The 15,018-nt window shown below is 41.1% G+C and overlaps 1 protein-coding gene across 1 annotated transcript in view; it reads right to left on the bottom strand.

Annotated features, from left to right (window-relative positions):
* Positions 1–14,593, bottom strand: part of UGCG (UDP-glucose ceramide glucosyltransferase) — a 34,462-nt gene extending 19,869 nt beyond the window's left edge. Inside the window, exon 1 of the mRNA XM_079926776.1 lies at positions 14,190–14,593. Within this exon, the coding sequence (XP_079782902.1) occupies positions 14,190–14,287 (98 nt within the window). The 5' untranslated portion in view covers positions 14,288–14,593. The remainder of the gene's footprint in view (positions 1–14,189) is intronic.
* Positions 14,594–15,018: the final 425 nt, after the last annotated feature.

Here is a 15,018-nt window from a genome sequence, read left to right as displayed (position 1 = left end):
ATACAAGCACACTAAAAGTATGTTTTTAAATATATGACTAAACTGTTAGAAATAAAAGGAAAGCGTCCCAGGTCAGAAATGAGGAGAAACCCCTGAGTGAGTGGTGCTGGAGACAATACTTGCACTGGGACCATCTGTTGGTCCCTAGTGACCTAGAAATGGTGACAAGCCTGAGACAGGAATGATAGTAAATCTGTCTGAAGAACCTTGAATAAATATGGAATCTCTTACAGGCAAAGTAGAAAACTTCTGGACCACAGAGGGAAGATGGGGATGCTGCCTATCTTGGATTTAGTCCGAAGCAAAATGGAACAAAAGCAAAAAGGCTCCCTGGAGAACACCTAACCACGCGGGTTTGGAACCCAGAAGGCAAACTATAGGTGTTGCTTGAAAAAAACCTAAGAGATGGAACAAGAGAGACCGTCATATGTGACCACGAATATATGAAAAGAACTACACAACGTCTAGAAATGAAAATGGCAATCACTGACATCAGAAACTCAATAGACAGGTCATAGTGAAGTTGCATACACACAGTTCAAAAGACAACTGGAGAACTGGAATCTAGATCTGAAGAAATTATCCAGAATGCAGCACAGAGAGAATGAGAGGCAACGACATTGAAATCATGAAAGGGTTTGAGACATGGAGGCTAGAATAAGAAGTCAAAATCACAGTAATTTTTATCTACTGGTCCCACGGTATGCTCATTAAGTGCTATTAAACTGTAACAAAACATGCAGAGACAGAGACAGAAACATGCAGTCGCAGAGACAAATGGTCTGCGACTTTGTCTCTGACTTTACAGAAGTATAAAAACCCCTGACTTCCCCTCTCTCACACCTCAGGACTTCAACTTTTGGACAATATGAAGAAGCAGGAACTGGATTTACTCTCCCACCTGAAACAAACTAACAAAAAAAGCAGACAAAAAATAGGAAATGTTTTTTTAAGATACTGAATATCAGGTAGAGAAGTGATTCCTAAGATATGAAAAACGAATGAGGCGAGTCCTCCAATTGCCTCAGCTTACTATTCTGAGACAATTTCCAGGCCAGGAGACTCCTGGTTTTTTTTTAAACGTTTAGTATACAAAATGCCCACAGGCAGAAATCACAACTTACTGGACCATTCATTCCACAGCCTCAGAATCTGCATTTTTACAAACATCTCAAATGATTCTGATGCAGGCTAGCGGTGAACCACACTTGAAGACACACTACAGTAGGCTGTCAAGTCTCTAGGGTCCAACACAATAGCATGTTCACAAGTTTAAAAAATGTTAAATAAATGAAGAGTAAAAAATGTTGGCTAAATAGAGCTGGAAGGTATGGTTAGTCTAGAGACGAAAACATGGGAGTCACCCACAGTTTGGGAAGTACATAAGCTCTCCCAGGTGGAGCATGCCATTAGCAGGTGGCCACAAATCAATATACTAATATTACAGAACCAGTAATGCATGAGAGAGACCAAGAGTGAGTGACCAGGACAGGAGAAAGAGAGCCAGGAAGAAAGTGAAGTCACAGAAGGGTTTATTTGGCTGGGCTGTTTTCTTTTTGAAAGGGTTCAAGAAAGAAAAACATTGAATGCTGTCGAGAGCACAAGATAAGAACTGAAATGTCCACTGAATTGAAAAGTCCACAGAACTGAAATGTCCACTAGAATGTGTGAACACTGGTGACCTCAGAGTACTCTGGGCAAGGGGCAGGTAGATAAAAATGGTTAAGAAGCAAATGAATGAGAGGTGAGCTGCGATAACAGTGAATAAACACTAGTTTCTCCTGCAACCTGACAGCGAAAAAGAGCCAAAGAGTAGCTAGATGGAGAAGCGTTTTTCAGTTTAATTTTTAATTATTTTTAGTTTTTAATCCTTGAGTATATACGGTCAGGGGAAAGAGCTAGTCAAAAGGTAAATAGAGAAAAAATAAAAATAATTAATGGCATGATAGGATCCACAGTGCGAAGTAGGAGTGAAGGTAAATGTGACAAGAATGAAGGTAAAATGGTGAAGATTTAGAAGAGGTGCTGCCAGTCATGGGTGTCAGAGCTATAAACAGAAACAAAGTATTGCCAGATACCAGCGTAGGCTTAGCTGAGATTTGAGACCATGAATGTGTAGTAGTACCAATCCACGTGGCTGCGTGATTACCTCTGCAAGATTCTGAAAGTTGAGAAGCTGTAAATTATGAGATGGATACCGGATAACAGGGCAGACTGATGATATGAGGGAAGGCAAGGGGCAAGATAACGAAGTGATGAATTGTAATGGAGAATTAAGTGAAACCAAAGAGGTAAGCAGGTAGAGGCCACACCTGTGGATAAATTGCCTAGAGCAGCTGTTCTCAGCCTTGACTGTACATGAAAATCACCTAGGGAGTTTTTTTTTTGAAAATTCCTGATGCCCAGACCAAATAAATCTGAATCTCCTGAATTGAGACCCAGGCAGCAGCATGCTTTTTTTTTTTTAAAAAAAAAAAAAAACCTTCCCAGTGACTCCAAAGTGCAAAGTTGAGACCCACGGACCTAGGAAGGCTAGATTACTGTAAGAACAGAAGAGGGCTGAGATGGAAACTCTCAGAAAGGTCAGCAGTTATGGGATGGATGGAAAACAAGGAGCCTGTAAGGAGCCATACAAGTGGCACGAGAATGGGGAAGGGTTGTAGAAGAGAGAAAGTAGGGGCTCTCCCCCTAGTGAGCTAAATGTTGCCAGTTATCAGAAACGTAAGATTCATAGCAACTGGAGAAATTCCCATACAGATTACCCTATCCGTATGGACTACTTCTGGGGTTATTTTTAGGTTATCACTGGCAGTGTGTATAGCATACTGGTTTAAGAGCCAGGGCTGGAGCGCAACGGTCTGGATTTCTGTACCAGCTTCACAGCTAACTAGCTGTGTATCCTTGGGCAAGGTACTTCCTTATCTCAAGTTGTTGTTGTTGTTGTTGTTGTTGTTTAAAGTGTGAATAACAGTACCTACCTCATAAAGTATTGATAGTTGTGAGAAACAGATAAGATTAAGCCACAAAGTAAACATTTGGTGATAGCTATCACTGGTAATTTTTTTCAAAAACTGCTAATTTTAAGGACATTTTCCACTAAATGTAACTTCTCTGAATTACCATAGTTCTGATAAGAGATTTAGAGATACCAAACATTGATGCAACATATAAACAAAAAGGAAGGACTGGAAATTCATAGATTTAAAGATTATTTCATATATATTTAAAGATTAGGGGGCTTCCCTGGTGGTGCAGTGGTTGAGAGTCCGCCTGCCGATGCAGGGGACACGGGTTCATGCCCCGGTCCGGGAGGATCCCACATGCCATGGAGCGGCTGGGCCCGTGAGCCATGGCCGCTGAGCCTGCGCGCCCAGAGCCTGTACTCCACAATGGGAGAGGCCACAACAGTGAGAGGCCCGCGTACCGCAAAAAAAAAAAAAAAAGATTAGACCATTATGTGGGTTTTCTTTTTTTTTTTAACATCTTCATTGGAGTATAATTGCTTTACAATGTCGTTAGTTTCTGCCGTATAACAAAGTGAATCAGCTATACATATACATATATCCCCATATCCCCTCCCTCTTGCATCTCTCTCCCTCTCACCCTCCCTATCCCACCCCTCTAGGTGGTCACAAAGCTTGTTTTTCTTTTTAAACATAAAGTCAACTCTTACGTATTAAGAAAGATTAAAGGGGGAAAAGGGAATCATCAAAAGTCTCAAATCATGGTTAAAACAGAATAAGTCAAAATATGGGATAAAACATTTAATGTAAAGTTTAAATTATATCCAGTATTTAAGCTAAAATTGTATTCAAGGTTTGAATTACACTCAAAATTTAGGAACCAATTTAAAGTTCTATAGGCGTCATCCAAAAGTATAAAAACAATGCAAGTATGAGAGTGAGAGGCACTAAATGTCACAAATTATTATTGCCCAAAAATGACCTGTTACTGTTTTATTAGGTGAGCTCTCCTTTAAGACTATTAAATGGGTTCTCAGTTGGGCAGAGGTGCTGCATAGTCCTGGCTTCTCGAAATCCCTCCATCCTCAGAGCCTGGCTCAAAGTGTTGGATTCTGTAGCCACATGAATCCCCCCCTTCCCTTGGCTCTGCTGGAGGGAGAGACTGTCACCCTCAGAGCTGAGAGGCGGAGGCAAGATAATTGCCACAATGCTGCACGTACAATGTACAAAGCAACTACTGGTCACTATGTAATTCAATCAATACCACCGTCTCTCATGAAGATATTTTCAGGCATTCCAAAGTGGACAGTATTCTGTTTTGTTGACCATTAAATCACCACACCTAACACAGTTCCCAAAGCAAAGACTACAATGCAGCCTTCCTCCCGGGGGTCCAGGCCTGAGAGAAAGCCCCTCCCCGCAGCCCCTAATACCCGGCAAGCTCTCAGTCAGTGGCAGCATGTCCAGGCACCAGGACCAGCAGATCCACAGTCTGGGATTTTAATACTTTCCTTAGTTCTGTTGAAACAGAATCTCCCCATCTAACATGTATGTCCATTTGATTTTCAGAAATTTGATTTTATTACGTTTCAGGAACACATTAGGTAAAAGAGGAATGAACCTCTTATATACTAGCCAGTGGTTTTGATTGGCTTCATTTTTGAAGAATAAAATGATCCTGAAACTAAGGGAGCAACTGGGGAAGACAAGAAAGCGGGGTAAATTTTCAATATGTCTCATTTTCCCAAGGAATTATTTCTAAATTACACTTGAAGTTGAGAGCTGGAGTCAAAAGAAAAAAAGAAAATCGAATTCATGTAATTAAGGCATGTCACTGTCAAAGACAGGGAGGGGCAGATGCTCACAGCAAGCTGCCACAGGGCTGTACCCGCCAGCTGCAAGGACAGGGAACAGAAGGGTAGGTACCATCTGAGGCGCTTTCTCAGAGTAAGAGTCACTTCAGTCTAAAAGGTCACGAGAGATGAATCACGAGCAAGAAAGACAGGCCTTCAGGGTCCTGCTTTCCGTTGCGAGCTAGAAGGACATCTATTCAGGGAACACTTCAAAGAACTCCAAGGGATGCTAAGGAGTATTCCGGAATATTCTGCTGGGGTTATGGCTGCTTTGGCCTGATGAATTTTCATGGCCTCTCTGCCTAAGGGTTTTCAACTTGTGAGCTGATAGGATGGCCTTGTTTTTCCTCGTTGATTTTTATTTCCTAACATCTCAGTCTCTAAAATTGTTACTGTCCTTTCCGTCATTTTAGTTGTTTTATCTTTCAAATCTTTAGTCTCCCCTACTCAACAGTTTATTTAATGGTTTGCACCATTTTAAAATGACTGATTGTACAGTTTTGTATTCGAATTGAGTTTTGGGTGGCAGGGGGGCCTGGAATGAGGGGAAACTTCTGGGAGAGGGCTGGCTGTGCTCGTCCCCTTCTGTCAGCCCCTTGCAGCAATCTTAAGACAGCGCTACACCTCCCAGAAGTGAGGCACAAGAATCTCCCTAGAAGCTTCTAAGGGAGAAGATGGATTCCTTGAGGGCAAAGTTCACCTTGCTCAACAGTCCCAGACTGTGCTGTGCAATTCAGCTGAACCAACTTATCTGACATTAGGAATTTTCTCCTCTGCTCCGTGCCATCAAGGCTGTTAATGTTTCATGTAAAATTAAGTTGATTGCTTGATCAGCAGATCCCCTACTTCATATAGTCCATGCCAGCAATTCTCAATGATAAAAGCCTTCTGTTGTTGTCGTTAGCTATGATTGTGCCCTGGAAGCCTGTTACTGTGTTTAATAATCAGTATGTGTCATGACTAATGTTACTTCCATATCGCACTTATCTTGTCAAAAATGGTACTGCAGCAAAATGGGCTTCATCAGCAACACAAAGCATACCTGGTGCAACATTAACTTTGTAGACACAAGATTCCCCAGAGGACACGGAACAACCAATAGTGAGTTAGCTTTAGAGGAAAACACAAACTATTTCCAATGGACAACAGACTTGTACACTACAAAACACGAAAGATTCCATCACCATAAAAAACAAAGAGGAGATCTTTATTAATTTTGCTCCCCCTCCCTCCCCAAAAAACTCCACTCACTCACCCTTTGGTGACAAGAGTCAGCCCTAGTGTATGGGAAATAAATAGATCAAGGTATTTTGCTAACAGCAACTAATGGCTTTGCAATTTCCCAAAGGGCAGATCTAAGTGTAAAGATTATGATGGCACCATAGGTATTCCCTTTGGAAAACCGTGGGGGGAAAATTCAAATCTAACAAATAATTTGTGGGTTATTACGTTATTGATACGGCCTGTTTCTATTTGAACCACGATTAGTTAGAAATAGTGAGATAAAGATTCCATTTGGTCCAATTAATTTCATTAAAGACCATGGCCACTGAATACATCCCAAATTCTGTCCATCTACCTCAAATCACAATGGCCAAATGACACTAAGTTAATGAGTGAGCAAGAATCCCACCATTACTACTGGAAAAAATTCAAAGATCATTCATTCGACATGCAATAATTGAGTGCCAAGTAGCACTGAAGATACAATAGTAAGACACCTCCTTAAGGCAAGGATATACAATGGAGAAAAGACAGTCTCTTCAATAAGTGGTGCTGGGAAAACTGGACAACTACATGTAAAAGAATGAAATTAGAACACTCCCTAACACCATACACAAAAATAAACTCAAAATGGATTAAAGACCTAAATGTAAGACTGGACACTATAAAACTCTTAGAGGAAAACATAGGAAGAATACTGTCTGACATAAATCACATCAAGATCTTTTTTGACCCACCTTGTAGAGTAATAGAAATAAAAACAAAAATAAACAAATGGGACCTAATGAAACTTAAAAGCTTTTGCACAGCAAAGGAAACTATAATCAAGAAGAAAAGACAACCCTCAGAGTGGGAGAAAATATTTGCCAAAGAATCTACGGACAGTGGATTAATCTCCAAATATATAAACAGCTCATGCAGCTCAATATTAAAAAAACAAACAACCCAATCAAAAAATGGGCAGAAGACCTAAATAGACATTTCTCCAAAGAAAACATACAGATGGCCAAGAAGCACATGAAAAGCTGCTCAACATCACTAATTATTAGAGAAATGCAAATCAAAACTACAATGAGGTATCACCTCACACCGGTTAGAATGGGCATCATCAGAAAATCTGCAAATAAATGCTGGAGAGGGTGTGGAGAAAAGGGAGCCCTCTTGCACTGTTGCTGGGAATGTAAATTGATACAGCCACTATGGAGAACAGTATGGAGGCCCCTTAAAAAACTAAAAATAGAATTACCATATGACCCAGCAATCCCACTACTGGGCATATACCCAGACAAAACCATAATTCAAAAAGACACATTCTGCGACTTCCCTGGTGGTACAGTGGTTAAGAATCTGCCTGCCAATGCAGGCGACATGGGTTCAAGCCTTGGACAGGAAGATCCCACATGCTGCAGAGCAACTAAGCCCTTGCACCACGACTACTGAGCCTGTGCTCTAGAGCCCGCGTGCCACAACTACTGAAGCCTGCGCACCTAGGGCCCATGCTCTGCAAAAAGAGAAGCCACCGCAATGAGAAGCCCGTGCACTGCAACAAAGAGTAGCCCCCGCTCACCACAACTAGAGAAAGCCTGCACACAGCAACAAAGACCCAACTCAGCCAAAAATAAATAAATTAATTAAAAAAAAAAAAGACACATGCACCCCAATGTTCACTGCAGCACTATTTACAATAGCCAGGTCATGGAAGCAACCTAAATGCCCATCAACAGACAAATGGATAAAGAAGATGTGGTACATATATACAATGGAATATTACTCAGCTATAAAAAGGAATGAAACTGGGTCATTTGTAGAGACGTGGATGGATCTAGAGACTGTCATAGAGAGTGAAGTAAGTCAGAAAGAGAAAAATATCGTATATTAACGCATATATGTGGAATGCAGAAAAATGGTGCAGATGAACCGGTTTGCAAGGCAGAAATAGAGACACAGATGTAGAGAACAAACATAGATACCAAGGGGGGAGAGTGAGGGCAGGTGATGGTGGTGGGATGAATTGGGAGATTGGGATTGACATATATACACTAATGTGTATAAAATAGATAACTAATAAGAATAGGCTGTATAAAAAATAAATAAACATGTAAAAAAAAAAAGACACCTCCTTACCCTCAAAAGCTTATAATCTAAGTGGGGAAAGAGACAACGGAACACCTATTTGTTTAGATGGGTAAATTCAAGATACTGTGGAAGGACATAGAGGGGGTGCCAATTCCAATAAAGAGCTAAAGTTGACAATAACTTGAATGAGTAGGAGTTAGTAAAACAAAAAGGAAAGAGGGAGAGAAGGGGAAGAAAAGGAAGGAAAGAGAATTCTAAAGAAAATGACATTGCATATTCAAGGAAGGCCAGTAATTCAGTGTTGCTGGAGAAACAGGCACAGGGGATGGCTCAGCTCCTACAGAACTATACATGTCTTGTTAAGGAATTTGAATTTTAACCTGAAGGCAATGGGGAACCATGGTAAGATTTTAAGCACATGATCCAAGATTACTGCACCAGAAAGATTAGGTTACAATAAGAAAAATAAAGTAGATAAGGAGCAAAGCTGTAGGTAAAGATACCAGAGAGTAGAGAGAGTTCAATAATCTAGGGCAGAGATAACGTGTACTGAACTAATAATGTAGGTAGGAAAAGGGAGGAATGATGAATCAAGAGAATCATCACTAAATATTAAAACTCAATTACAATTTCCTTTTTGCTTTTTAAAGCTATCATAATATAGTCCAATTCTGTATCTACCCCAGGCTCAGGTTCAAGGGGCTCAATTGCCTTATTCGTGCACCCAAAAGTGGTTCTGATAGCAATGACCCTGACTGACCAACATCTGTCCAAAGTCCAAGTACATCCTCAGGAATAAACCCAGAAAATAAGTTCTCAATTTACATTCTACTAAGGCTCAGAACATCAATGTATTAATGAATTTAAGGCCAAAAAAAAATCATATTATCTAAAAATAACATTTGAAATGCTAAAATTCACATTAAAAACACAATTACTTTCTAACAGGAAGTTTATCACAGTTATCCTGATAGTGAGTATTTAAACTCCATTCAAAAGCTGTGCAGCAGGTATAAAAGTTGTTATACTAGAAAAATTAGGAAAGGCAGAATTAACTTGAGAAAAAGTCTTCAGGAAAAGGACCTCTGCTTTAGTAGAAGGCAGTTAATATTTATGGATACAAGAAGTATTTCCACCATACCCTGGCACCTCCAGTCAATTAATAGAAAAGATAAAGCCTAACACTAAACATTAGGATACCATGTGTAGAGGGGAGAAAATGATAAATCCAAGGAGGGAGAGGGATGGGGGAGTGAGAGGAGAAAAAAGCAAGGTGTCTTGCTTAGATACTCTTATCTAGCAGTATGGCTCCTAACGGCTAAACAGGGAAGAAAACAGCAGCCCCCAAGCTATCAAACCACACTAGCTCTCAAAAAAGGAAAAAAATCCATAAAGATCACTTAACCAACTCCGCCTACAGAGGATATAATCATTAGTGTTTTTGTTGTTGTTATGTTTTGTTTTGTTTTGTTTTAGGAAAAATAATCTTCAAAATAAGAGCCCTGAATTTCAAATGCTCTAATCTGAATGTTATCTTTAACATTATAGGGAAATTCCCTGGTGGTCCAGTGGTTAGGAGTCGTCGCTTTCACTACCACGGGCCTGGGGTTCAATCCCTGGTCAGGGAACTGAGATCCCACAAGCCATGGCGGCGCGAGGGGGAGACATTATAGGCAAAATCCCACAAATGTCTGCCATCTAAAATATGTTATGAAATGATTAGGCATCAGTCGATACTAAATCTGGAAAGGAGCAAAGCAGTAGGTAGAGATACCAGTGAGCAGAAAATATTGAAAATAATGGTTCTCTAGTTTATAAATCATCTCAATTTTTTAAATTGTAGGCATATAGGAATTGTAAGATATTTATGAAATTGGAGCAAAAAGTTTCATTGAACAATTGTTCACTGTATTAATCACATTCAGCTCCATTTTTAAAATACAGTCCAATACTTAGCTCTTTATCTCATTTTAAGAAGTTACAATACAATAGAACATTGAATCTAAATTATCTAGATACCATTACACACTGTATTTAATTTTGAAAAAATAACCACTGGTTTTAAAAAAGAATGTTTTATCGTTTTTCTCAGCAATTTCACTACAATGTTTGTATTACTTAAACATTTTTAAACATTAGTAGCTCACAGATTATGCTCCTTAATCTGATGACCAGATATGGAGCCATATAAGGTTTTGAAAATAGGCTCCATTTCCACCAGTTGCAGGCACAAGGTTTTAGGAGAGGACCAATATATGATTATTTTATTTATACTTTACCTCACTTAAAAAGGATTTGAGAGGACACAGAACACCTGTTCAGAAAATATATTCTTCAATAAAATACAGAATGCTTAGCACAATATTTTAACCAAAATATCATTGCCAATGTTCTTTAACCTTGCTTGTCAAACTGTGGAGATTATCAAATTTGCAATTTTACTAAATACAGAAGAGAGGAGAGGACAAAACCTTAGGGCTCTGCTTGAAAACAACTCATTAAATTGGGAAGTATCTTTACTTCAGTAAGAAAGGAATCAAATCAAACACGTAAATAATTTTGATGGTGGGATGAGATGAAAGGAACTTAATTTTTAAAAAGGCAAGATTTAATTTATACATAAATTAAGCTGTTGATTATTTACTTTATGTTCAGTTATCCATTTCAGAAAGATAGAAGATTCCTACTCATCTGTTATAAACTAATTGCATTTTCTCTATTCTATTTTCACATAACTTTTCTGAATCCTGTTACTGTCAATATAAACGGTAACTCTATGGGGCATTGGAAAAGAAATACAAAGACTACAGTATCTTAACTAAGCTAAAGTTTGTACTAGTCTCAAAAACTAGAAGTATTTTAAGTAAAAAAGTATTTAAGAAAATTCTGCAGTTTATCATGAAGCACAAAATAACTTAAAACTATTCTGGAGTTGTCACAGTCTAAGAGTATAAACTTCCCCAGATGGTTATTTGAAGTATTAAGCTACATCACCAGTGTGAAAGAAGTGTGGCTTTATCATTATGTATACATCATAGAGGGAAGGGGATCCATCATGGTCCTATGTTGAAAGAAGTCAACTTTCTTCAAATCAAGCTGTGAATTTAACAATTCCAATTTAAATACAAGATTACTTAGAGTCTGAAAAAAAAAAAAGGTTCTAAAGTTCAGTTTAAAATAAAAATGTATAGAAAGTTAAAAATTTGCATAAGAATAAGGAGGGGCTGGCCTCGCCAGTAATACGGTAATAAAGGTAATAATACTTCATTCATTAAAACAGTGGATACTGGTACACTTTGTAAGGGTAAAGTGTAAAAAAAGAATCTAAGAAAACTCAAAATACTAAACGAAAAACATACTTACTATATAATAGTTGGGGGAAATGGAGAAGATAAAAAATTTTACCAGTCAGGAAAAAAAAAAAAAAAGACTTGACTACCTAAAACACACAGGTACACACTTTTTCTCCATGTTAAATACATGTACAAAGTTGGAAGACAAAACAAAACAGAAACAAGACAAAACAAAAAAAAAAAACAAGGTGGGCAAAAACTGCAACATATCACAGAAGAACAATCTTCCTATTAAAAAGATTAACACAGCAATACATTGCAGCACAAGCAAAAGACTGAGTATGAAATTTACAACTAAATGTAACTAGTATTAAATATATGAAAAACATTCAATGGAACTAGTAATTAAAGAAATGAAAATAAAAAACAGAAAACAGTAAAAAGCCTGATACTTAGTAAGGGGAAATGGGGACCATCATACAATGTTACAAGGACTATGAATAGATACAACCTTCCTATAGGGCAATATGTAACAAAGTTTAAAATGTGCACCACTTCTGGCCCAATAATTCCTCTTTCAGAATGTAAACTAAGGAGATCATCTCTCAAAGATGTAAGCATATGAATTCATCACCATGTTGTTTGTAATCTTGACAAATTGAAAATAAACTAAATGCCCATCAATAATAACAATGAATACATATTAGTACCTCATAAACAAAAATGTCATACATCTATTAAAAATGATGGAGAGATCATAAATTTATTTTATTTTATTTTTTTAATTATTTATTTATTTTTTGGCTGCGTTGGTCTTTGTTGCAGTGCACGGGCTTCTCACTGAGGTGGCTTGTTGCGGAGAACAGGCTATAGGTGCGTGAGCTTCAGTAGTTGTGGCACGCAGGCTCAGTAGTTGTGGCTCACGGGGTCTAAAGCGCAAGCTCAGTAGTTGTGGCACATGGGCTTAGTTGCTCTACGGCATGTGGGATCTTACCCAACCAGGGCTCGAATCCATGTCCCCTGCATTGGCAGGCTGACTCTTAACTACTGCACCACCAGGGAAGTCCCTCATATGTTTATTGACATGAGAAAATTACTCAAGATATTTTACATGGACGCTCCATGTGAGCAGGGCCCTGGATGTATTGTTCTTCAATCTTATTTCCAGCACCTAGAACAGTGCCTTGTATATACAAAAGAGCTTCCCAGAAAGTATTTATTAAATAGATGAATTTTGAGGCTGGTGAAAGAACAACCATAATATGGTTCCTTTCTCTCTCCCTCCTTACCTCCCTCCCTTCCTTTCCCTCCCCCCCACAGAAATATAATTGGAACGATAGTCACAAAAGGTTGACAGGTAATGGAGTTTTGGTGTGTGTGTTGAACTTTCTTCTTTCTTCCTCTCCATACTGTCTAAATGCTCTATATAGTAAGCATGTCTTATGTCTTATTTTTAAATTGGAAAAAGTGACAGAATTGTTTTTTAAGAACTCATATATTTAAAATGAACTCCAGAATGTTCAGTGCCTACAGCTCACAAACTCCAAAACCTAAGATCAACAGTGTCCAAGAAGCATTTTTCTTTAATCTTCAAAGAAATATCAGTATGCCTTGTACAATGTAGCATCTTTCTCCAGTACCAGGAAATGCCACACTATACTAATAAAATGCAGCATTTCCAAAAGGAAAAAGCACACTTTTTCTGTAGTGAAAAGGAAAAAAAACTATAAGTAATTAATTTCTTAAAGTTCTCCCCTCTCTTCTACTAACATATACCCTATTCTAATGGGTGGTAAAGATCACTATGCACCATCATCTTTTGGGGGGGCTAAAAATCCAGTGAATCCAAGAGTAATGCGCTCTATGCCAATTCTTTCATATCCTCATGAAGGCTTCCTTCATTTTAAAGACAGTTGAACAATTGAAATATCAAAAGTAGCTACACACTCTATGTCATATTCATCCATTACCCGGGTTTATTTTATTCATAGTCTTTATCACTATCTGAAATAACCTTATTCGGAATTTTATTATCTGTCTCTCCCTTCTGGAATGTAAGATCTTTGAGGACAGGAATTCTGTCGTGCTCGTCACTGTGTCCCCAGTGAAAGGCATCTAATGAAAAGGGGGGGGGGGCACATCTAAACAAGGTAATAAATAAGGAATTGGGAAAAAAAAAAAAGGAAAGAAAACCACACTGAAATGTACAAGCTGACATGACTCAAGGCTACAACGCCAGCTCTGACATTTGGTGGACATTTTTCAAGGTGGACAGGTGCTTCACACCTATCTAAGGACACAGAGCTCTTCCAGGAAGAAGAAAATCCACAGGGAGGTCTCCAGGTGGCTGTGTGCAGCTCACCGAAGGGTGAAAACGATCATCACCATAATAGAAACGTGGCCCAGGTCGAGGGAAAAAAAACAAAACAAAACACAATACACCATACATCTTGGCCCAGATGAAAAACCACACGAATCCCCAACACAATCAAACCAAGCAAGCAACCTTCCGCCTGACACGTAAAAAGAGCATAGTCTCCTTTCCCCTGGCTGTGCAGTTGCCTGAAGCCCAGCCATTCCCTCACTCGCCACTTTTCTCTTCCAATGAACCCCCCGCCCCAGCTGATGCACAGGGAGAGGGAATGGGAGGAAGAGTCTGAGAATTAGCTTTCTCCACCCCCATCCGATCCCAATCCCCTCCAAAGAGAAATTCCTCCCACCCTCGCCTGTCCCCAGGCCTCGACCCCCGCCACGGGATCCTCCAGCTGCCCCTCACTCACGTGTAGATGATGGCCATGAAATGCATCAGCCACAGCACCAAGAAGAGGACGAACCCGAAGACGGCCATTCCCTCCAGCGCCAGGTCCAGCAGCGCCATCCCCCGGCCTGGCCCGCTCCGGCCGCCGCAGCGGACAGCGCTCCCGAAGAGGACAGGGTGGGCGCCCGGCGCGGGGTCGCAGAAGTGGAGAGAAAGGTGGCGAGAGGAAGGGGCGGAGGGGGGTGGGGGCGGAAGGGGCGGGCAGGGCCTGCGCGCCCCCGCCCGCGCGCACTCGCTGGCGCGCTGGCCTGGGCGCGCTCGCGGATGCAGGCGTTGCGGTGGCCGGACGCAGTGGGCAGGGCGGCCGTGGCCCCGCGCTCCGGCTCGCCTCTCCACCCCCTCGCGGCCGCCGGCTGGATCCCAAACGCCTGCGCCGCCGCCGCCGCCGCCGCCGCCTAGCCGCCGCCTCCCCGCCGCCTAGCCGCCTCGCCGCTGGGCTCCGGGCAGCGCAGCTCCGTGCCCTCCTTTGCAGCCGCAACTCCGCGTACTAATCGAAACCGCCGGCTCGTGCCCAGACTCGCCGGCGCACCCAGCCCCGCCCCGGCCCTCCGGAACCGCGGCCTCCACCACCCCCCCCCCCGCCTCCGAAGGGCGGTGCGCGCCGCTCCTCTCCGCCCACCCTGCCGCCCTCGCGCCGGTGGCGTCACTGTCGTGAGCGCGCCCCTGGGAGACTTCTCCCCAGGACGCAGGCAGGGTTTTCCCCCACTTACGGGCTCAGGCCTCCGCCCACCTCTCAGTGACCGGTGGAGGCTACCCAGGCGGCCAGCACTGCAGCCCTAGGCCGGCCTCCG

Source organism: Stenella coeruleoalba, assembly GCF_951394435.1.
Source record: "Stenella coeruleoalba genome assembly, chromosome: 7".
In the NCBI taxonomy this organism is placed as follows: Eukaryota; Metazoa; Chordata; class Mammalia; order Artiodactyla; family Delphinidae; genus Stenella; species Stenella coeruleoalba.
Note: the sequence above shows the minus strand (reverse complement) of the source record. Positions and strands in the feature narration are given on the sequence as shown.